Consider the following 22,861-nt stretch of genomic DNA (forward strand, 5'->3'; position numbering starts at 1 on the left):
CTTACTAACGAGTTTCATCAAAACCGATTCTCTTGTTTATTTTTTTTTTTTTTTCTTTTCTTTCTTTTTGATCGCACTTTCGTCGAGATAGATATTTGTCCTGTATAAAACAACTATAACTTCGTCTTTAGAACTTTCTTAATTGCGACAGTAACGTTTCAACGGTATCACTCGTCGTTTTCGAAGCTGCTATAAGTTACTAAGAGTCGACGACAAGATATTTACTTCGTGACGTATTAATCGTTAGCACCGACGAACACGGATAACTATTAATAATCGTAAGAAATTTAGGCCGTGAGATTTACTCGCGCCGAGTACACTTTGTCGAGAAGAAATAGAAAAACGAAAAAGAAAAAGAAAAAGAAAAAAAGAAAAGAAAAGAAAAGAAAAGAGTGAAAAAAAGAGAGGAAAAAAAAAAACGATAAAAAGATTGTGCTAGATCGAAAAAGAAGCCCCATAATTCCGTTCTCATCCGTTGCTCGTTATCGGTTCGTGTCAATCTACGCACGTTTCTCGTTAGATTATGCGATCAGTCTGGATAAGGGAACACAAAAGCCGAGAGGGTGTGTAACGATTTCGAATACGGTGGAAAGAGGTCGAACTAAGAAAGAAAAAAGAAAGAAAGAAAGAAAGAAAGAAAGGCTTTTCAAGAAAAAAAGATTAAAGTAACTCGTGGGAACCCTCGAACGTTGATTTTCTTTCGGAGCATCGTAAATGTAACAATCTTACTTTCTAGCGCGAAGAGTAAGAATTTTATCGTGCGTAAACGTGAGTCCTACCTCGGAGCGTTTGATTTTAACTTTCCAAAAGGTTTTACGATCTTGCCTGATAATTTCCTATTATACGTTGGCCCATTTCTACGATTCGCTTGTATATCTTAGTCTTAAAAAAAAGAAAAAGAAAAAAAAAATCGTCTAAGAAAATAGAGAACACAGGAGTTAAAGGAGATTAGAATTTTAAGAAGGACACGAAAGAAGGGAGGAGGACGTGTTTTTAAATAGAATTTACTCTATTACGAATTATCGAGGAACGATCGAGTAAATTATTCTATCATATTGCTACACGATTAAAATGAATTGCACGTAGAAGAGAGAGAAAGAGAGAGAGAGAGAGAGAAAAGAATTTCATATTTGTAATTCAATTTGTCACTTTTTTCATCTCTCCATTTTCCTTTTGCATTTTATAGTTAACAGGGTCGACGGGGCATAGAACGTATCTACATATAGTATACGTATGGTTATATACGTAGTAAACCCAAGGGCGTCGTGATAAACAAGTAGTCCTAACAGCGCTAAAAGCGTGCTCCGAATACGGAGTAAAGTGTTTATATGTTCGGTGTAACTACCGCATATATGGGGCTAAGTCAGGTGTGTCCACTCGAGACAATATTTTGCATAGTCTGAAACGTATCTTATTAAAGAGAGACAAAGCGAAATTGGGACATATTAAGACTGAAAATTGTAAATTCAATTGTATCGGAAATAGATTGACTCGTTGATTGTTTTTCGACGATGATTTGATTTATTTTTTTGCGAGGAACGATTGTGCGTCTATACGATAAGTCAATCCGATGTCATAGTATTTTTTTGTTGAGAAATGTAATTAAAAAAAAAAAAGAAAAAAAAGAAAAGAAAAGAAAAGGATGAAATAGAATTCACACAAAAAATAAACATTGTTACGATTCGCGATAGGTTAGATGTCACGTTGATCGATCCATGCAGAAAATGTAGGATCTAAGTACTCTAAGCGCTAGGTTTGTATGTTCTAGCTCGTTGGCCATATCATCGGTCGTATTGCATGGTCTATGAGTAAACGTACGACTACTCTGTTCTCAAATACGATTTATCTGCGGATATAACGAGAAGAGAGAAACAAAAACAAGAACAGATGCGGATCAACTCGCTTAAAATAATCCTCATTTATCTTACCGTTATTATTACCTATATTTTACGTGACATTTATTCGAAAATAAATGTATATATATATATATATATATTTATAATATATTTTAATATCATAAATAGAATATACTTTACCGTTCCTTTAATATTCAAATAATATTCATGGTGTGCATTTTATATCACTCCTAAGATTTTTCCTTATGGATTGGAACGTAAAATCTTGAAGGACGAATGTACGTAATGTGCAATAAACGTACAGTTAGAAATGTTCGCGACCTACATTTTATCGGGATGAAATATCGGCTGCTAACATAAGAGAGAGAAAGAGAGAGAGAAAGGGAGAGTTGATATATATATATATATATATGTGTGTGTGTGTGTATGTTGGTATGTATATATAAAATATTATGTCTACAGAACAGATATTGCACGGTGAAACGTAAATTTACGGATGACAAAAGAGGAAAAGGAAAGTTTTCGCGTCAACATACCACCGGCATTAATTATAAAAGAGAAGAGAGCATATTCTATAATAATAAAAATAAAAATGAATGTAGGATAAAGAAACTCTTATTTTCCCCTCGAGAACGGCTCATTTCCACGATTTTATACTTTCATACGTTCGCGACAATTAAAATAGCTTAAGTTTATCTTCTTGGACGATTACCAAATGCTACTACCAATTGGAAATACATATACTTATGTACTTTCGATAGAAAAGATTTTCCCTTTTATTTTCGGATATTTCAACAGGTATCTTTGTTCTAACGGCTGTAATATGTCATTTGATTTCAATGAAAGAGCTTGGCTCGCTTTCGCCGATCGAATTTTAGTATTTTTCTTCGTAAAACTGTAAAGTCTTTTAGGCGACATTTTTCACGTATAAAAGCAAAAACATATATATATATATATATATACAGACATGTTCTTGAAATGAAAAACGTGAAAAGGGTAAATCATACGAGTAGGTACGTGCGACGTTTCGAGAAAACGGAGAAAAACTCAAAAGAACATATTCCCGATGACGAATGTTTTAAAGGATGAATCCTTTAGCGAATCGGTCTCGAAAGCCAAGGATAAACAGGGATGAATCCTTGTTTTCTCATTTATACCAAAATCTTTCTTTGAAAGGTACGAGAGATAACGCGTAAAGTGGAAAAAGAAAGAACCTTTGTGTTGGGTCAGCCAACCACAGCCAACCGTCGCATTATTCGTTTCTTATGTATGAACCACGTTGCGGTTTCCACAAACGAGCATGCATATTCTTGCGAGATATCTATGAGAAGATTGTGCGTTTATGTGCGTGTATGTGTGTGTGTTTAAATACGCTCGTTCACTTTGGACAAAGATATATAATTCTCTGGCAACAACGAAAGAACAAATGAGAAATAGGGAAAGGAATCTTAGAACTAACTGTCTCGAATCGTTTCTAAATGGCGTTGATTCGGTCGCGGCCAAAGAGAACCATTTTCTCGGTGTGTTACTCGACGAAAGAATGCCAACGAAAAGGAGGTGACTCTGGCAAAGAAAAATATCACGACTGTTATCACGACACGGTTCACTGCTAATACGGATTCAGTTAGGAGCTCGATAAACCTGTGATAACTCTTTCTCAATATTTTCTTTTCTATTCTTTATCGTTTTTCTCTCTCTCCTTGTCTCGACTAAAGCAAAGGGAAAATTATGATAATATCATTGATTTACGAATGTAATCATTAATAGAGATATATAATATTATTTAATTATGCTCGTATATATCTCGTATGTTCTTGTTCCCTCGATAAAATCATTTGGAAGGAAGATAATACTCACGAGAGAGCATTTGAATCACTGGGTTATACCTGACCGAATTACTAGGGTTAATGTCCTACTCGGTTTGGTCTATTCTACCGTATATCAGTCCAATGTTCAAAGAGAATCGTATATCAGTCCCGTCTTACTGGTGGCTAGCCGTATTTTAGACTCACAGATTTCAAAGGCCTCCTCTTTCTCCTTTCCCTCCCTCTTACCATCCATCCACCCACCTACTGCTTTTAATCGACCAAAGTTAAAACGAAAACTTTGCAGTTTCTTTCGTACCACGAGAAATAATGAGGATTCTCTTTCGAGCTCACGTATGTCAGTACGTGACGCGTCGATCGGAGATAATAACGAGAGATAAATATTTTCTTTTCTTTTTTCTTCTGTTTTTTTTTTTTTTTTTTTTTCTAACATAAAGATAAACTTTTTTATCGAACGCGTTCTCTCCGGTTTTGTAATCTTCCCGATGCTTTCCTCTGTGGATTTAAAACTTCACGGATACATAAAATATATTCTTGTCAGCGTATATTCCTTCGTACGTTCTCCTCTTCTTCATTTTTTTCTTTTTCTTCGTCTATCATCCCCCTCTTGAAAAAAAAAAAACAAAAAAGAAGAAGAAGAAAAGAAAATAAGCCTCCCCAAAAGAATGGAATCAGTTAAATCATACATTTAATCACGCTCGGGTTGTAATACCGAAAATATAATGCCTAAGAAAAGAAAACTCGCAAAGGGATTTAGACGATTCTCTTGAAAACTATCTCCATTTACAAAGCTTGAAAATATAACGACATAAGGGATAAAGATAGATAGGTAGATAGATAGATAGATGGATAGATAGATGCATAGATAGATAGATAGATAGAAAGATAGATAAATATACCTATCATATATACAGGAGAGAGAGGGTATTGTAATAACATACTCGTATCATTTTATTCAGTGAATACGATAAATCTCCTATAGAAGAGTTTCCGGCCTAGATTTATAAAAGTATCATTGAAAAAAGAGGAAGAAGCCCGTTTCTACGCTCGATAACACTCAGAGACAGTCGTACCACTTTCTTATTACGCAAGTGAATCTCCGTTTCTTTCGTTTCTTCTTTCATTTTTGTTTGTCTCTCTCGAGCAAGCAAGTAGCAAGCAAGTAGCAAGCGAGCAAGCAAGCGAAAGGAGTAATAATTACGACCGAGAAAATCCAATGAAAGATTTTGTTCAGAAAGAAAGAAAGAAGGAAAGAAAGAAAGAAAGAAGGAAAAAATGAACGAATTAGACGAGCCCATTACCCATTCTAATTATCATCGAGCGTGCGATCTTATCATCGTTTCTCGCGTCACGTAGTTAGGTAACTTTCGCATTAGATCGACGTCAGCGAACGTGATTTTTTCTTCAAACTTGAAGACGAGTCAAGCGAGGCTAGAGAAAGATCAGACGTAGGAGCCAAGTCGGACGTTCATCTCGAATCTACGTGGAGATCGTTTAGAACGGCGGACTGAGTTAACTTGGACGTGCGTGCCAGAACATTATCGTAGATGACATTAGGATAATCTTGCTTGAAGTTATCGAGTACCTTCGACCTTTAGATGGTAAAAGAACGAAAGTAAGTCAAAGGGAGCGTGTCCGAATAAGTTACGAAAAGGAAAGAAAAAAAATTTCTAAAGATCTGCAAGTAAAGGTTGACGAAACTAAAATCAAATCAAATCAAATCAAACAAAACCTATTTGGTTTGTTTGAACAAAACAGATAAAAGGAGCAACGATCGAACCTGTAATCGTAGCCTTAGCATGGGCCTGAGTTGAGCGTTCATTCCCTCGGAACGGACGACCCAAACGATACCGATAACGATGTCTCCGAAGAGTAGGACCAAGAGTAGAACCCAATAGACGTTGAGTAATTTGGCGCTGAGTCTTCTTACGGCAACGCAACCGAGTAACTGAACGAGTCCCAGTTGAGTACCCAAAGCGAGGTAAGCATATAGGGCCGTCGGATCGAAGGCTCTTGGGACTCCAGGTATTACGTGCCTTCTGGGATCGCCGGTGAATATAATGGACATTGATACGACCGCGGCGAATGCAGCCGCGCTGAAGAAGAGCACCCCGTTACAGGCGTAAATCCAGATCCGATAATATCGCATCGCGACGTCCTGGCCACCGGCGGTGCGTCTCTGAGACGTCACCGAAGCCGGCGCCTCCTCGACGGCGTACTCGCGGCTTCCGCTGCTTCTACGGACGCTCCTTTTCACGATATTGTTTTTGTTCCCACTCTCGTAATTGTTGTTGTTGTTGTTGTTGTTGTTGTTGATATTATTGTTATTATTGTTGTTGTTATTGTTGTTATTATTGGTCGTGGGAGTGTAATTGTTTTCGTAATTGTTGTTGAAATTATTGATGATGTTGTTGTTGTTGTTGTTGTTGTTGTTGTTGTTAGTGGTCGTGATGATGGAGGCGTCTATAGATCGCCTGTGCTCCTGACGATCGTCCAGCAGGAAGATAAAGGGCGGCTTCGCGCTGCAGTCCTTCTTCGCTGTCTTTTGGCGGTGCGTCGACTGCGGGGTGACCGAACGTTGCAGCAGCATCACCGTCATACTATCGTGCCTCCCTGGTACGCGTGTCCTCGTCGTAAGGGTAGCTTCGAACGTAACGGGCAAAACAAGAGGGAGAGAGAGAGAGAGAGATGAGAAAAAAGGAGAAAGATAGTTAAGATTGACGGCAACGATGAAAAAGTAGGAAAGGAAAAGAAGAAGATTAAGATAACGATGGTGCTCGAAGAGTAGTAGAGATAGAACTAGAAATAGAAGTTGGAGTTGAAGTAGAAAAAGAAGAAGAGGAAGAAGAGAGGAGACGAAGCGTGGCCGAACGAGACCCGGACACTCCGTCTCCTGGTGGAAAAGAACCGAGGAAGGACGTGTGTCACGCGAGGCACCCTCTACCCCAATACGATGGTTCCTTGTTCATCGTAATCTGTTTGGATGAGAAGCCAATGTCCCTTCAAACAGCTATTGACGCTGCCGCAGTTCACCTTGATCGAGCGAAATAAGACGATATCTGCGAAAACAGAGATTAAATCTGATTAATTCAGGGCAATTATTTTTTCTTCTCTTCTTTTCATTTATTTGCGATCAAGGATAATCGGTGGATGTTTCAAAATGAGACAGTTGAAAAAGTTTTGAGGTTTGAGGAACGAAAGAAAAAGTATTTGGAAGGATAGAGAAAGAAAAAAGAGGGATGCGCGCAAGATGGAATCCTACCGATGAAATATTCTCTTTATTTCTCTCTCTCTCTCTCTCTCTCTCCATTCTTCTTTTAGTGTTTTTTCTATACTATTCCCAACGTGCAAGAGTTCCGAACGAAATTTCGCGCAACAATAACGACTAAAAGCAACGAGCAGGTCGCACGTGCATTGCTTTACCTCATCGTACGTTCTGATATTCTGGCAAACTTTCAAGTATCAAGTTTCAAATGCATCCCACGATATTGCGACATAAATATATTCCTTCTCGTTCGAATGGTATCTCCTCTTAAAACGGACTCCATAAAAAGGGGAGAAGAATATAACGTGTAATTTCTTTTATCCTCTCTCACGCGAGACTATGTCTGATCTCGAACGTACAATTTATTCTTTCTTCTTCTTCTTCTTTTTTTTTTTTATTATTATTATCATTGTCGTAAGTGTTCGTCCAACCAACACCGGTAGTCTACCACTGTACGCTACCATGCTATCATATTCTACTGTCGTCCAAGGAGTGCAAGGGCTCTACTGTAAATTATCGTTGTCACGCGCGTTCCCCGTCTTATGAAACGCTTTCCCTCGGACTTTAACGATTCATAAACTCCTCCTTTCGTCCTTATTACAAACCTGTATAAACCGTGGTATCGTAAGATACGGAAACTCAAGACATAAATATACAGGAAATAGAATCACGAAATTTACGAAACAAATCGTAAAGCAAATTAATAATTCTTTGGTTAAAATTACGTAGAGCATCGTTTCAAGAGCTTTCGTTTCATTTAAGAAGATTTCGTTTACAAATACGAAGTAATCAAATATACATCGCGTATGTTGTACATGAAAGCACTACTTTTTGAATACTCGACGAAGCTTTCGATATGTATAAGTAAGAGGAAAAGAAAAGCTCGAATAGTCGAGTTCGATACGGTATCCTTTTTTATTTAATTTTTTTGCCTCGTTTTTTCTCTGTTCCTTCTTTTTTCAAATTAAAGACCAACGGCTAAGAGTTGATTGGTACACCTCTTGGATGCTTGTTGGTGTCAAAAGAAATATAAAATGGATGAAAAGAAGAGCTCGAGGAGGAGTTGATACGAAGCTAAGTCCTTATAAATGAAAAGGCTTATAACGACTATGAAAGAGTACTCGGCTAATTTCAATTCGTAGATACATAGGTATGGATCGATCGATTGGCACCACGCGACGTAGCGTGAAGCGTAACGGTTTCCCTTCTTCTTCTTCTTCTTCTTTTCTCTCTCTCTCTCTCTCTTTTTTTTTTTCATTTACGACAAGGATATCTTCGACGGTATTGCATTACGGCAAGACGAACGACTGACTGACCGACCGACCAAGGAGACAGTCAATTTGACGAGACACACGAACGAAGGATGAACGAACGATTTATGACGTTCCACGAAAGGTCAAACGGTCTTCCATTTTGTCCACCTGGCTGGAGGATAAATGACCGAAAGGAGGATCTCGATCGGGTGTCTGCGAGGCGATAGACCTTTGTTCTCCCCCTTTCGACTCTCTAGGCCCGTACGTAATGATACCTCGGCTATAGTCCGACTAGTGGTCAGTTATTCATACGATAAAAGTCGAATGCGGAATCCGAACGAGAACCCTCGCGAGTGTCTCCGATTTATCACTGCTTACGTTAAACAATGCGTCGTCAAACAAACGTGTCCAAATTTCTCGAGTGTTCTTCAATTTAAAGGAGAAGCGAAACCACGTTACCTTTTATCACCAGACACGTTCGACAATATTTATCTTCCCTTTTTTTTCTCTCTTTTTTTTTTCTTTTTTTTCTCTCTTTTTTCTTCTTTCTTACACTTTTCATCGACTAAGAAAGGTCTTCGGGATCTACGAACTCAACGAAAGCTTCATTAATATTATACAATGTTAATTAGCGGTTAATCCCTATCTCATCGAGATCAAGATTAATCGGTTTCGCTCGAGTAAACTGTACGCAAGAAGTTGGAATAAAATCGTCGAGTAATAATATCCTTGACGCCGAAAGTACGTTTTCAGGGCAGTTATACTTCGATCGAAATAATATTCTCGTATGCGAGACCATATGCGCGGTGCATTTTCTACATCAAACCGTACTCGCCATCTGGATGAGATATACACGCCCACGCGTGAAAGTGTATCGTTCGAGCGATCGGGATCGTTCGTGCTCGCCATTAGAAAAAGTCTTTTTCAAACCGATCGATCGCGAGAAAGTATATATGTTATACATATATATATACGTCTATATATATATACACATACACATACAGGTATATATATGTAACTTATATATAGATATATGTATTTAAATATTGGTTACAATTTTTGCAACCGATTCACCATTCCACGGTGATTATAGTAGGGTAAAATGTCGAGTACGTTTATGTCCAGCGATCGAACGTAATTAAAGCGAAGGTAGGACGAGCCATACGGTTAAATAAACAAAGCGACGATGCAGCCTTTAAATGCAACGACTAAGTCACGCTTTGTAAGTCACGTTCAATTATTAACAAAATTTTAATACCATTTTAGTTCGACCTAAATCGTGTTTGCTTGGCAAATCGAAAAAGCTTTATTATATCCCTTTGGTCTTTTACCAAACGTGATTTAATTATTTTCGGATTTGCCGAACTTTGCTCTTTTAGGAGGAAAAATGAGTAGATTTTGATTTGTTCTTATTATATCTGCTTTTCGTACGATTCAACGGAGAAGAAAATATCGTAATCGAAGAAAGAACGAAAGAAGAATGATTTCTCGTAAATTAACCTACACGACAACGACAACAATGACAACGACGACGACAACGACAACGACTACGACTACGACGACGACGACGACGACGACGACGACGACGACGAGGAGGACGAAGGACACGCATTAATTTGACAATTTGCCAGTAGTAAAGTAGTATGATAACAGTATGTAATTTTTGCCGAATTGTATTCCCTTATGACAGTTGTAGCGTGCAATAGGCAATTCTATTATCGATCCTTTTCCGGCTAGCTCGAGGCGCTATGTTGCTTCCGTGGAGTCGAGGAGAAGGACAGGAGGGAATAATAGTGAAGAGGGAGAGGAGGAGGGGAGGGGAGAGGAAGAAGGCGGTGGGAGGTAAGGGAGAAGGGCGAAGGGTTGAAAGGCTGGAAAACGGAGGAAAAAAATGAAGTGGTAAAAGAGTACAAAATTACGCATAAAAAATGCATAGGGGAAAAAAGTAAGAGTGGCGATTATGGAAATCGTAAAAAATAGGGGATTAGCTTGGGTCGAAGGTAGAAGGAGAATGATGAGGAGGAGAAGGAGGAGGAGAAGGAGGGGGAGGAGGAGAAAGCATGCACGCGTCGGTGACGTGCTTGAAGAGCGTGCACTTTGGCGCATCGCTCGTGCCAGCTCTCTCGTGTAGTAAAGCTGATGGAAGGTGAGAGAGGAGGGGAGTCGCGTAACGATAACACGGAAGAATGGTTAAGGGTCCATCGATCGTTCGAGCCCTCCGCGCGCGTGCTTGTTCGCCCTCCTCGATAAAGAGAACGAGAGAGAGAGAGAGAGAGAGAGAGAGAGAGAAAGAGAGAGAGAGAGAGAGAAAGAGATATATGCCTTTCTCGTCTAACATTCTAGTCTATGTACCGTTCTAAATACTTTCGAAAGAATCAAAATTCATGGACGATCAGTCAATGTCCTATCTGGTCAATGTCCACCAATAGAATACCTATCTATTTGATACCACGCGATCGCGCAATGATCCCTTAAAATTTATCTACTGATATGATCGCTATCTCTTTTTCTTTCTTTCTTACTTTATTTCATTCTTTCTTTCTTTCTTTCTATCTCTCTCTTTCTCTCTCTCTCTCTCTCTCTCTCTCTCTCTTTCTCTCTCTGTCTGTCTCACAGTGTACCGTGTGACTGGACAATAAAAAGGAAGCATGACCTTGTACGATGAATTAAACGGCGTATGCCACGGTCGCGAGACCGGCACCCTCTTTTCTGTTTTTTAATTAAATTCCTCCATCGAAGGAGAAAGAGAGAAATAGGGAGAGGGAAGGAGAAGGCCGTGAGGCGAGAGCTTTTAATTAGCCGTCGATGCGAATGTTTGTCACGGTCCGAGGCCGAGCGTGAAAGAGAATGCTGTACCAGTGGAAAAGAGGGGTAGAGAGACAGAGAGAGAGACAGAGACAGAGAAAGAGAGAGGGAGGGAGAAAAAGGGAGAGAGAACACGTAGTGGTCGAAGCCAATGAGAAAGAAGGGGAGAGAGAGAGAGAGAGAGAGAGAGAGACTGGCTGGCGTTATGTAATCCTCCTCCAACCTTCCCGAAGGAGTTTGCGGCCGATTTCCTCCCTCTTTTCACCCTTTACCATTTCACCCTTGTTTTAACTCTCCTGAAAAATCGACGATCCTCACTTCTTTTCTACTCTTCGACTATACGAACATTATTTGTCTATCTTGATGAGAAGAAGAAGAAAAAAAGAAAAAAGAAAAAGAAAGGACGAGACCAGACAATTTTTGCGTCTTTCGTAAAAAAAGAGAAAGACTTCTTGAGATATACAGAAGAGGAAATGAAACAAAGAGAAGGAGACGATGATTCCTGCTCGCCCATGAAGATGACGATCCTGTGCACTCGATCTCGAGACACACACGTGATCCTCACCGTGATACCAACCCTCCCACTCACCCACGCCTATCGATCGGCTGTGGATCGATCCGGCGTGTAGAGAGAGGGAAAGAGATAGATAGATAGATAGATAGATAGATAGATAGATAGATAAAGATAGATAGATAGATAGATAAAGATAGATAGATAGATAGATAAAGATAGATAGAGAGAAAGAGGGAGAAGAGGAGATGGAGAGAGAGAGAGAGAGAGAGAGAGAGAGAGAGAGGGAGAGAGAGGGAGAGAGTAACGGGAAGACGACGGACGGGAGAGGGCGCGTAGAGTGAGAGAGACAGAGACAGAGAGAGACAGAGAGAGATAGATAGACAGATAAATAGATGATGGATGTATGTATGGATGAATGGATGGATGGATGGATGGATGGATAGAAAAGCGCAGGACGGCAGCAGGACTATGGCAGAACGTTAACGGGTGGATCTTTCGAGAAATCCGTTATATCACTGACCTTAACAAGAATGTAAGAGGACGCAAAAACGGCGCGCAGGAGCGTGGGGTTGTTCGCCGTGAGGTCGATGACGATGATCGTCGGTGATACCAGCGACGCGGACAGAGGGATCGAGCGTCGATAACGAAAATCGCGACTTGCTCGTACGCACGAGTGCGCTCGTCAGGTAACGTCTATGAGCATCGCCGCGAGCCTCACGGTAGCCGCTCTTCTCGTTCTCCGTTATTTTGTTTTTCTTGTTCCCACTGTTGTTTTTGTTCTTTCTCTTGTTGTCGTTTACGTTGACGTTGTCCTCGTGCCCGTTGTCGTTTCCCTCGGCGTTCATGCCAGCTCAAGCCGGGCTGCTTGCGTCGTTTCGCTCGCATTCGCCGTCTCCACCGCGACTCTTCTTCTTCTTTTTTCTTCTTCTTTTTCTTCTTCGGTTTTCCTCTCTCTCTCTCTCTCTCTCTCTCTCTCTCTCTCTCTCTTTCTCTGTTTGTCAGTCTCTCTTCCTCTTTCTTTTCCTCTCTCGTAAGCGACGAGGAGGAGGAGAAGGAGGACTTTCTCAGCAGCGGCGAAGCGCGCTCTCAGCTCCCACGCTCCTTCTTCCTACGACGAGCCTCTTCGACGAGCAATCTCCGTTTCTCCTCCTGCTTGTCCTCCTCACCGTCCTTATCCTCCTTCTCCTCGTTATCGTTGTCGTCGTCCTCGTCGTCGTACTGTCGTTGGAGCACTGATAAGAACAACCGTATAGCATGTCGAGTATGAAACACTTATTGCTACGATACACCTGGTTGACTACACTATCGAGCAAGCACGAGAAGAGAACAAACCGAAGAGAGGATTTTGCTTTTGGCAAGCACTCTTGTGGCAGGCAGAGAGAAAGAGAGAGAGAGAGAAAGAGAGAGAGCAAGAAAGAGAGAGAGAGAGAGAGGGAGAAACAGAAAGAGCGAGAAAGAGAAAGAGAGAGAGAGAGAGAGAGAGAGAGAGAGAGAGAGAGAGAGAGAGAGAATGAGAAAAAGAGGAAGAGGAAGAGGATCGAACCGAAACACTCGAAACGTAGGAAGACGCGCACGATTTCACTGGTAGTGCTGCTGTTGGTGCTATACTGCTGATACTGCTGCTACCGCTGCCGTTGGAAGATATAAACGAGCGGCTTTGGTCTCTGCGCGCGCGAGAGACACAGAGAAACAGAGAAAGAGAGAGAGCGAGCGAGCGAGCGAGCGAGTTAACGAACGAGTGCGAGAAAGAAGGGAGAGGGGGAGGACGCGAGTCCGCCACACGAGCGAGGGTGGCTCTCAGCAGCGCCCGAGGTAGGCAACCGGACTGACACAGACTGTGCCGCGATATGGGACTCTCTCTCTTTCTTTCTCTCTGCCTTTAGAACGTGATGGACACCACCACCACCACCACCACCACCACCGTTACCACCACCATGACCACCACGACCACCTCCACCACCACCGTTTGCTCTCAGCGACTCAGCGCCGAAGCGAGAAAGCACGGCGAGGGTGGAGAAAAGACGAAAGCAGAGCTTGCGCTGTCTCTTCTCCTCGTGTCAAAACCCACCACCGGCTTACCCCCAACGCCGAAATTTATCTCGCGCCTTTTATCGAAAATTTCTTCGCGATCATATCTCTCTCTCTCTCTCTCTCTCTCTCTCTTTACCGAAAGATAAGCGGGCTCATTTCGCAAGATTATAGCTCTCTCTCTCTCTCTCTCTTTCTTTCTTTCTTTCTAGACAACTTTCTAAATCGTTCAAAATGAGATTTGTTCTTTTTATCCAGTTTTGAAATCTCGTCGGGATTAAAAGAAATCTTCTCGATTTAGGAGACTATCGAGGAATTCGTTATTCGTTATTATTCGAATTATCACGATTGCTTGGATCTTCTTTTGAAAATCGCGTCTATCGTTTACTCTGAATCGAAAACTCTATCAAAAATTTCGTTCGTACGATTATCGATGCGTTAGCTTTTTAGAGTATTCTTGTTTCTGTTCTCTCTTTCCTTTTCTCTCCCCCTATATTTCTTTCTTTCACTTATGCGATTCAATCGAATGGAATAATTTCAGCTCGACGGTAGAATGCACGCAGGCCACGGTCGACAAAGTTGCGGTGGGGTCGGCCGTAACGTAGCCGATGCTTTGATCAAGCTCGGAGCCCACGATACGCGCTTTATTTCCGTCGTTGGCAACGACGAGCCTGGGACGGCTATATTCCAGAGTTTGAAGGGAGGCGGTGGGACCTTGAAACGTTCGTCCGACGTGTCCACGGCTAGGTACGTTTATCTTCCTTCCCCTCTTCTTTTTCTTTCTTTCTTTTTCTTTTTTTTTTTTTATTTTCAAGCCAACACACGGTACGTATCGTTATCGATCATTCGTTAAAACGTTGAGTTCGATATATGTAAATATTTTTACCTTTCTTCCTTTTTACCTTTCCACTTTCTCGTATCTTTCATTAAAACTTTGATACGATACAATGATTACAACACTTGCAACATGCGAAAGTTAAAGTCTTGGTAAATTTTCCCAGCTGTACCGTCGTGGTTGATGCCAAAGGTGAATGTTGTTTCATCGTAGGCGAGATGGGAGCTTTTGCTGCCATTGATATCAATTTAATAAGAAAATATCAAACGCAATTGGAAGCAGCCAGCATTATCGTCATCGATGCCAATTTACCCGCGGAAACTATGGCATTGACCTTGGATATTGCCTCCCACGCGAAAATTCCAGGTTAGTGAGAAATCAATTTAATCGTACCTCTTTTATTTCTTTTCGTTTATTCGATCCAACGTGTCCATAAAATATATATTTATATACATATACATATATAAATATATATATACACACACACACATATATATATTTATTTATGGAAAATAATTTTATATAAGCTTTTATTGTCTTTGGAAAGAAGAATGGACGGACATTAAAGTTTCGAACTATCGATCGGACCTTTTACTTTCCTTATTCTTTTTATATCTCCGACTTTGTCCGACGATCGTATAAAAATTACGATAAATCTTAAATTATATTTCTATGTGTTATTTGAATAATTATGTCGCATATAGAGATTCTTGAAACTTTTCAAATCAAAAAGTATTAAAGATTATAAACTAAAAAAAAAAAAAAAAAAAACGAAAACGAATTATTTTCATTGAATATAAATACAGATCATCGAGATATATTATGAAATTAAAGAAAAGAAAATGACGCTGATGATCGGTGCGGATAACTCAAGATATAAAAACAAAAAATATACGTAGAAATATTTCGATAATCGCGGAATATGTGATTAGTCATACCACAGAGTATTTTTTAACATATTTTTTCTTATCATCGTTCGTGTTCTTTTACGATAATCTTCTATTGGTACTTGCATTGCAAAATAATAATGCTGAAATTATGATGTTAAATCTAAGACATATATAAAAAAGAAAAGAAAATGAAACGATATCAGTCTTCCTACCTAACGTGGACGGATATTGTACTGCGTCGCATTTTTGACTCGTCGAACTGTGCGCAATGAAGTACAACTGTGGCTTCGTTTCGTGTTATGTAAGATATAGATTCTATATAACTTTGTTCGTTACTTCGATTATATGTAGCCGCTTCGTTGCGAGCCATGATGACTTTGTGGATTAGGCTGCATTTGCATGACGAGATTACGAGATTCTTTACGATACGTATAGCCCGCTCGCGCATTTAAATATAATAAAAATGCACCTAATGAATGTAACATGAAAGATATAACGGCAAGACCATAAGACCACGACAAATGATTGAAATTTGGATACATTAACCAATCCCTGCGCCAACACTGACCTCCGAATATAGCGACTGCCAAAAATAATAAGACACCTAAAATTCCAAACGGATTAACATTAAATATAGATACTTTGTAATGATATACGTATAGATAAAATTATTTCGGAATATAATCTTTAAGATAACACCGATATATATTTACCAGTTGTAGCATTAAATATAAATGCTGCGGCAGAGAGAATCCATTCGTAATGCAATACGAATCTTAGCGGCCATCTGATTAAAATCAATACGATAATTGCTTGCGAGGAAAATGACAAAAGTAAAGAGAGAGTGACGAATGCCTGTACGACCATAAGCCAAACAGGTAGTAACCATTCTCTTATGACAAAATATTCTTGAGAAAAAATGTGATGGCATCCGTCGAATAATTTGTCAAACTGATAATACGGATATCGGAATTGTTCGAAACAATACTCCCAAAGACCCATATGTTTGAACTTACTAAACGTTTCTTGATACGATTCTATCCAATACGGACTGAAAACAAACAAAGATTATATTTTTTCTAATAGAATTTTTTGATTATTATACGTTATTAAATTTTTACATATACTATTTATTACCTTGTAAAAGACATCAATAAAAGTAATCCAGCGATATATGTTATTATGCCTCCAAAAACTACGGCATCTATTTAGCAAAATATCGAAAAACATTATTAGAGGTTATGTCGTAAGTATTACAATAACAATCGAAAAAATATCTCACTTGATGCTTTGGGATAATCTTGTTTGTCGACCGTCATTCTTGATATTTTATTCTCGATGTTATAATATTCTCGATTCAAAAATATGGTAAAAAAAAGGATAAATCTTCACAAGATATTTTTCACAGAAGTTGATGTCACTTGTACTCCGATGCTTGCCACACCTTAATGTCGCGTTTTCATGATAATAATAACGCACGATTTTTCATCGTTATGTTAATCGACTTTAAAGCGAATTATCGTATAATTAATTACAAAAAACAATTATTAGTAATATCTTCATAAAATGAACTCGTATGATTATTACGCGTTAATGAAAATGAAATGCTATTGATACTTACGCATTTACGAATTCGTATTTACGTAGCACCATCTTCTGGAATGAATTTGAACCAACTAATCGCGCGTAGATAAAATTCAAATTTGTCACGTTATAAATTCTAATTATTTTATCCTATAAATTCACATGAATTATATTTTAATTTTTATTATTTATAACATTGTTTTAGTTTGGTACGAGCCAACGGACGTAAGTATAGCAACAAAATTATTCGAAATCGGATCGCAATGGGAAAATACGTTGCATTTTATATCGCCAAATAAAAATGAATTATTAGCTATAAGTAGATTTTTGGGTATACCAGTACCTGACAATAAATTAATTATTACATTGGAAGATATAAACGAAATGGCGAATCATTTAGCAAAATATATTCCAGTGATCATAAGCACTTTGGGACCAGAAGGTGTTTTGGTAAATATATTACATGTCTCTTGAATGAAATCTTTTAATTTGTTTTAATGATAACCTTTTTTTTTATATATAGATCACGCGCGAAGCTGAAAAAACTGATCCATTTTATGACAAAAAGGGTGTTTTGGTCAAGAACGGTGCAATTAATTCTCACTTATACAGACCATTGTGTCACGTTTCCAAAATTCCAAACAAAACATTCAGTGCTAGTGGTTGCGGAGATTGTTTTGCCGCAGGAATAATATACGGTATTCATAATAATCTAAACGAAGAAAATTGTGTAAGTTTAGCTCTTAAAGCTGCTGCTTTATCTTTGAGATCTCACAAACCCGTGCCTTCAACATTGGCGAGCCTTAATGAAACAAATTTTAAGTTATCGACATATGCATAAAATAATTGTTATATTTATACATTTTTTAATAAAATCGTTAGAATGAAAAAATTCTTTATCATTGTTAGTTTTTACAATAGGTTATGCCCAAGTGTCAAAAGCACTTTATACAAATGTCGTATGTCTCGTTATTTATTTGAAATAAGATACGTTATATATAACATGTAGCAATCAAAATGTTCTTATTCTAATACTTAACAGATCTGTCTTATATATTTATAATAGTTGTACTCTTGGATGGAGACTACATTATCGTTGTATCTTTTTAGTTTTTTATAAAATGTTGTTATATAAAAATTCATGTATCGTATATTTACACATTAGTATTATGTATTATATTCTATCAGGTATAAAACTTTTTGTTTACAATATTGAATAATACCCAAAATATGCAACGAAAGAATGCATGTATCGCAATTCATAAAAAATACCTGTATAGATATAATAAAAATATAAGTAGTTAAAATAAAAATTAAAAAAGATTTGTTGACAAATTTTGTTCCTCGTTTAAACAGATTAAACAGTCTCCCTTAATATATTTAAAGGCAGTTTTGTTAAATGGTACACATATCTATAGAAAAGATATATACAAAACAATATATCCTTAGAAAGATATTTTGTTCCCTTTTTACGTCTAAATACTTGTAAAGTATATAAAAATATATGTATAAACCTTCCATCTGCACCTTAACTCGTAAATAGTCTAATGTGCAAAATATATATAAAAATGTGTGCGTATAAACCTAACCTTATTCTTGTATCTAAGTTTACATTATGGACGGAATCATATTGGAAAATTTACAGATACAAAATATCTGTATGTCTCTAAGATTAAAACTGTTTTACTTATGTACGAGATTCAAGTTGAAATTTAGTTTGAGATTCTGTAACATATTTACGTTTTTTCTTTTGAACATTTGCTTCAACGTGAATCAAAGCACTTGCAATGAGCAACAATACGCTGCCTATTACACCTAACGCGAAGGACCATCCTAGATAGTTATTTGTATGACCAGGCATCCATCCTTCCGCGTTTCCAAGAGAGGCAAATATAATAACGGCGATACCACCGCTAAGACCACCGACTAATACCATGTATCCGATAAGCCTGATAAGTTCTACGTATTGCTTCTGCTCTTGATCGCAACACAAGGCATACAATGAAATACATACAAACGATATCAAACTAAGCAGAAAACAAAACGTAAAAAAGAATTGCGTGGCTATCATGAATGCTGTAACAGAGAAAAATAATCTTATGAATCATCATTCTGAAAGGAGAAAAGTATTCTATGCGAACGTGTAAACTTACAAGGTAATAGAAAACCACGAATTTCTGAGTAACCTTTCGTAAATGGATCGTAGACCCATCTGCAGCCAACAAAAAAGCGAGTCGGTGCATCTGCTTCACGAGGATTTGGTAAAGATCTGAAGCAATGACTCCAAAGACCCAACTTATCGAGTTGAGCACTGGTGATTCGATAATCGCTCACTAACCACGCAGGTGTGCCAAAGGCTATGCATACACATATAAACGCGATTAAAAACACACCTATTCCTATATTTCCCGACAAGCTTCTCTTCTTCATGACGGACTCTTACAAACTGACGCTTTCCCTTAAGCCTTTTACTTCTTCTCACCAAACAATGTTCCTCGACGAAACTCTGACTAAGAATCTATTTATTATCCGACGTTTATCCCACGGTATTAACCGCACCCCAAGTAATTTCCAAGCTTCGTGCCACACCCAAGAACGTTGTGTATCGTTAGTGTACCATCGTAGTCTGTCACAGTGGTATAATGTCGTAACGTTCGACTCACCCAATTCAACTTTATTCAACCCTACTCGACGTGACCTAATCTTCAAGACTACCACTGTATCGTAAACTGAAATCAAGTATCATTGAGTACTACTGCGCATGCGCGCATCATTAAATCAATGGCGCGATTTTATCAGCCATTTGAAAAAAAAAAAGGAATAATCTTGCGAATTCATTTCTACCTCGGTCGATATTTCTTAGAGATATTTTTTTTCATTCTTCGTTAATAATACCGACGGTATTACGATTAGAAGATAATGGAATAATCTATTCATGCCGCGTCTATAGTTACGAGGTGATTCATTACCATTTCGACTTATATTCTTAAGTCGTTTGAAATACCGAACGTCCTTGCCTGACAGTGTGGGAAACTCGCCTTTTTTTCTGTTATATTATACGCGGTTTAGAATTTCAGGGTTATACGCATAAAACACGCAGGTTTTCTCTTCCATTGTAACGACTTGTGAAATCCTTCTCTTGTTTCTTTTCTTTTCTTCTTCTTCTTTTATACATTCGTATTATAATTATCTTTCCCTATGATTTCAATAAAAGATGACATAATATGATAAAATACGTGAAAACATGTATAAAAAGAAAAAAACTTAATTTATGGTTGTAAGTTGATTTATTTGGTTAATTTTTGCTTTTTGTTCGGATTTTGTTTAGACCATTTTGAAACGAACGTTTCCACATCAAATTTTCTATGACATGCTTTATAACTCATATATCTTATTTTTCCAAATATGTCACGTTCTTTAAAACCCTGATCATGAATACCACAGATCGACCACATGCAACCTAAAGGAATTAAAACTTTTATAAATTTATGTTATTGATACATATAGGTTATATTTATTGTCTCGGTATAAATGTAAACATATGACAGACCAACATAACCATTCGGATCATTTCCATCTAAACTATATTTATCATTTAGATAAAGTGACCATTCCAGAGCATTTTCTGGCGTTGGACTCCATTCTAATATTTTTTTAGCCCAATACATTCTCAAAAATCCATGCATTTTACCTCTCTGAATTAATTGATTTTGGCATGCATTCCATAGATCATCGTGTGTTAGCGAATTTTCCAATTCATTCAAATTATATATATACAAACGTTTGTCGTGTCTACATGTAATAGATTTATTGTAGTAATAATTTAAAATAAAAACGCTTTGACGATAAATTAAAAAAAGGCGGCGGATCTATTACCTATGTTTATTCAAAGTTTCTACTGCCCAAGTATTGGCACCTTTTATGCTATCATAATTTTCATTATAATAACAAAAATTATCGCTTAATTCACGACGTATGATAGCTTCTTCCATAAAAGATTTCATAGATTTTTCCATAGTTCTTTTATATTCCATTACTTCTAAGATACAACGCTGTACCGATATCATACCAAAATGAAACCATGGAGATAAATTACTAATAGCATTAGACATTGGATCATTACGTTCGGAATGATACGCTTTCAAACGATTTTTTAAAAAATTCTCCAATTCTAAAATGCCACCCAAATATCCTGGCTTTACCCATGTAATTTCTTCTACCGACGTATCTGCTTCAACATTTTTTAATGCATTATTCCATTTATTTTTTGCAAATGATTCTGTAGAAGAATATTCATGTTTTACGACAGGTGGAAAACCTGTTAAAAATTCGTCTAACTGAGAATGTATTTTAGGACGGATTGTTCTTGCAGCATATTCTAATTTATCCGATGCAACCCAACATGGCACAATATTATGCGCATCTACCTTTATAAAGAAGTACATTGAATATAAATATAATAAAAATATAATAATTATAATAAAAATTTTTATGTTAAAAATTTAATATACTTGATATATAGAAACTTCGTTAGGTAATTTTTTCTTTACTTCATCTACCCAAAACATGGGTAACCTTAAAGGAAAAAAATCAGCGATTACTGCACCCATTTTATAATTTTTGACGAAATTTGGTATTACCAAATTTGGTTCACCGTCTAATAGATGAAAATTTATATTCAAATCTGTACATTCTTTCTCTATTTCCATTAAACCGGTTAAAAGAAATTTATAATGTCGCATTGTGGTATTAAGAAATTTTGGTAATATGCAGAAACAAACATGAAGCGGTACTTTGTTCTTAATAGCCATTTTTTGTGCGAATAGGAAAGCCCAATTATCTAAAATAACATTACATACAATATATTATTTCATTCTATTTTTTTTTAAAGTACCAAGTATATGTACCCTGAACTCTAGCATCACGAAACATCCAATACAAAATACCCTTGCAATCCTTCTTTATATCATTTAAATTTGTTAATTGTTTAACTCTTTTTTTATTAAATCGAAAGGTTATAACAGATTTTGCAACCTATATAAAATTAAATTCATATAAACGATACTTGTTAACTTATTACTAAAAACATATAAAACATTAAAAACATTATTAATTATAAATACGTATATCTCACATTTTTTCTATCATTTTCTATTTTGTTTAATAAATCGAGAATAGCGAATTTTTTCTTCGGAGATTTTTCTGCCATTGTTACCTGTAAAATACTTTTTACTTCTACATTATCAGAATATTATAAATATATATATATATATATATATATATATATGCACGTACCAAATGTTAATATAAATTATTGTTACAAATAAAACTTACAAGTTTAGATGGTCCTCGAAGCAGCTACGACGTTCACACTCCAAAGGATCACAACAAACTGGTTATGTAAGTTGAGGTAAGGTAGAGATTCGATCGTTTGTTTATATTCGCAGAGAGAGGAGCTTAGAGAAGAATCAAAATAGAGGGCAATGAAAACAAAAGTAATAAGAAACAAACTTTCAAATTCATATTATAATGCTTTCGCATAGATAATTTCACGATATCTGACAACAAAAACTATTATTTACTCTCATTAATTATCATACGTTCGAGCTCTCTGTGATTCGTCCATTTCATTCATCTACTATCGATAATGTAGATTCCTATATATAAAACCTCGTAAAATGGTAAGTTCTGTATTTACCGACATGAACATAATAAACTTTCGTTACTTCATAGATGGTAGAACGTATTTAAATCGAAGAGATCAAAAGGTACAATTATTTTACATATTTATATAATTTATATAAACGTAATATTCTTGTAAATATACATTATTGTTAAATATTTTAACGAAAGAGACGTAATTCGACGAAATGATAGAATTATATATTTAAATTATTTACTCGACAATGAACGAATCTTAATTATAAAGGAAGATGTCAATGATACTTTTTTTTTTTTTTTTCATTCCGAAGAAAAATATAAATCTTTAAGGAGAGCTTGAAAAT

The 22,861-nt window shown here is 37.2% G+C and overlaps 5 protein-coding genes across 9 annotated transcripts in view; 1 reads left to right on the forward strand and 4 right to left on the reverse strand.

Annotated features, from left to right (window-relative positions):
- Positions 1–12,979, reverse strand: part of LOC122631623 — a 28,472-nt gene extending 15,493 nt beyond the window's left edge. For both annotated transcript variants that reach the window (XR_006327749.1, XM_043817557.1), the window contains exons 1-2: positions 12,040–12,979; positions 5,463–6,741 (exon numbers count right to left, since the gene is read on the reverse strand). Coding sequence is in view for 1 of the 2 variants with exons in the window: in XM_043817557.1 (XP_043673492.1) it covers positions 5,463–6,281 (819 nt within the window). In the remaining variant the exon portion in view is untranslated. The remainder of the gene's footprint in view (positions 1–5,462; positions 6,742–12,039) is intronic.
- LOC122631618 (pseudouridine-metabolizing bifunctional protein C1861.05) overlaps positions 1–17,700 on the forward strand; it is a 35,109-nt gene extending 17,409 nt beyond the window's left edge. Inside the window, exons 6-9 of the mRNA XM_043817551.1 lie at positions 14,089–14,294; positions 14,549–14,748; positions 17,062–17,306; positions 17,380–17,700. Of these exons, the coding sequence (XP_043673486.1) occupies positions 14,089–14,294; positions 14,549–14,748; positions 17,062–17,306; positions 17,380–17,697 (969 nt within the window). The 3' untranslated portion in view covers positions 17,698–17,700. The remainder of the gene's footprint in view (positions 1–14,088; positions 14,295–14,548; positions 14,749–17,061; positions 17,307–17,379) is intronic.
- On the reverse strand, positions 14,896–17,028 carry LOC122631636. The gene is made up of 5 exons (XM_043817574.1): positions 16,894–17,028; positions 16,555–16,776; positions 16,410–16,476; positions 15,986–16,323; positions 14,896–15,876 (listed from the first exon to the last, which is right to left on the reverse strand). The coding sequence occupies exons 2-5, from the start codon at positions 16,589–16,591 to the stop codon at positions 15,614–15,616; spliced, it is 705 nt and encodes a 234-aa protein (XP_043673509.1). The 5' UTR covers positions 16,592–16,776; positions 16,894–17,028; the 3' UTR covers positions 14,896–15,613.
- A 111-nt stretch (positions 17,701–17,811) lies between the features above and the next one.
- On the reverse strand, positions 17,812–20,101 carry LOC122631638. The gene is made up of 2 exons (XM_043817578.1): positions 19,010–20,101; positions 17,812–18,932 (listed from the first exon to the last, which is right to left on the reverse strand). Exons 1-2 carry the CDS (start codon positions 19,284–19,286, stop codon positions 18,544–18,546), a joined length of 666 nt encoding a protein of 221 aa, XP_043673513.1. The 5' UTR covers positions 19,287–20,101; the 3' UTR covers positions 17,812–18,543.
- A 23-nt stretch (positions 20,102–20,124) lies between these two features.
- LOC122631624 (deoxyribodipyrimidine photo-lyase) lies at positions 20,125–22,596 on the reverse strand. Of its 4 annotated transcripts, none has more exons than XM_043817558.1 (7): positions 22,191–22,596; positions 21,991–22,081; positions 21,764–21,890; positions 21,368–21,696; positions 20,733–21,283; positions 20,407–20,648; positions 20,125–20,316 (listed from the first exon to the last, which is right to left on the reverse strand). In XM_043817558.1, exons 2-7 carry the CDS (start codon positions 22,063–22,065, stop codon positions 20,144–20,146), a joined length of 1,497 nt encoding a protein of 498 aa, XP_043673493.1. In that variant the 5' UTR covers positions 22,066–22,081; positions 22,191–22,596; the 3' UTR covers positions 20,125–20,143. The 4 variants fall into 4 exon arrangements, with proteins under 4 accessions (XP_043673493.1, XP_043673495.1, XP_043673494.1 ...); XM_043817560.1 differs by having other exon boundaries at positions 21,991–22,091; XM_043817559.1 differs by having other exon boundaries at positions 21,991–22,071; positions 22,191–22,595.
- Between the last annotated feature and the right edge of the window lie 265 nt (positions 22,597–22,861).

The sequence above is a fragment of the Vespula pensylvanica genome, chromosome 9 (genome assembly GCF_014466175.1).
Source record: "Vespula pensylvanica isolate Volc-1 chromosome 9, ASM1446617v1, whole genome shotgun sequence".
NCBI classification, from domain to species: Eukaryota; Metazoa; Arthropoda; class Insecta; order Hymenoptera; family Vespidae; genus Vespula; species Vespula pensylvanica.

What these genes read in the sequence shown, in the direction of transcription:
- LOC122631636 (XM_043817574.1), bottom strand. Translation starts at nt 16,591, where the DNA reads ATGACGGTCGACAAACAAGATTATCCCAAAGCATCAA. An exon ending in AGATTATCCCAAAGCATCAA is followed by an intron (nt 16,477 to 16,554) that starts GTGAGATATTTT and finishes TTTGCTAAATAG; the next exon opens with ATGCCGTAGTTTTTGGAGGC. An exon ending in TATATTTAATGCTACAACTG is followed by an intron (nt 15,877 to 15,985) that starts GTAAATATATAT and finishes TTGGAATTTTAG; the next exon opens with GTGTCTTATTATTTTTGGCA.
- LOC122631638 (XM_043817578.1), bottom strand. Translation starts at nt 19,286, where the DNA reads ATGAAGAAGAGAAGCTTGTCGGGAAATATAGGAATAGGTGTGTTTTTA. An exon ending in TCGTGGTTTTCTATTACCTT is followed by an intron (nt 18,933 to 19,009) that starts GTAAGTTTACAC and finishes TCTCTGTTACAG; the next exon opens with CATTCATGATAGCCACGCAA.
- LOC122631624 (XM_043817558.1), bottom strand. Translation starts at nt 22,065, where the DNA reads ATGGCAGAAAAATCTCCGAAGAAAAAATTCGCTATTCTCGATTTATTA. An exon ending in TCGTGATGCTAGAGTTCAGG is followed by an intron (nt 21,697 to 21,763) that starts GTACATATACTT and finishes ATGTTATTTTAG; the next exon opens with ATAATTGGGCTTTCCTATTC. An exon ending in TGATCCGAATGGTTATGTTG is followed by an intron (nt 20,317 to 20,406) that starts GTCTGTCATATG and finishes TAATTCCTTTAG; the next exon opens with GTTGCATGTGGTCGATCTGT.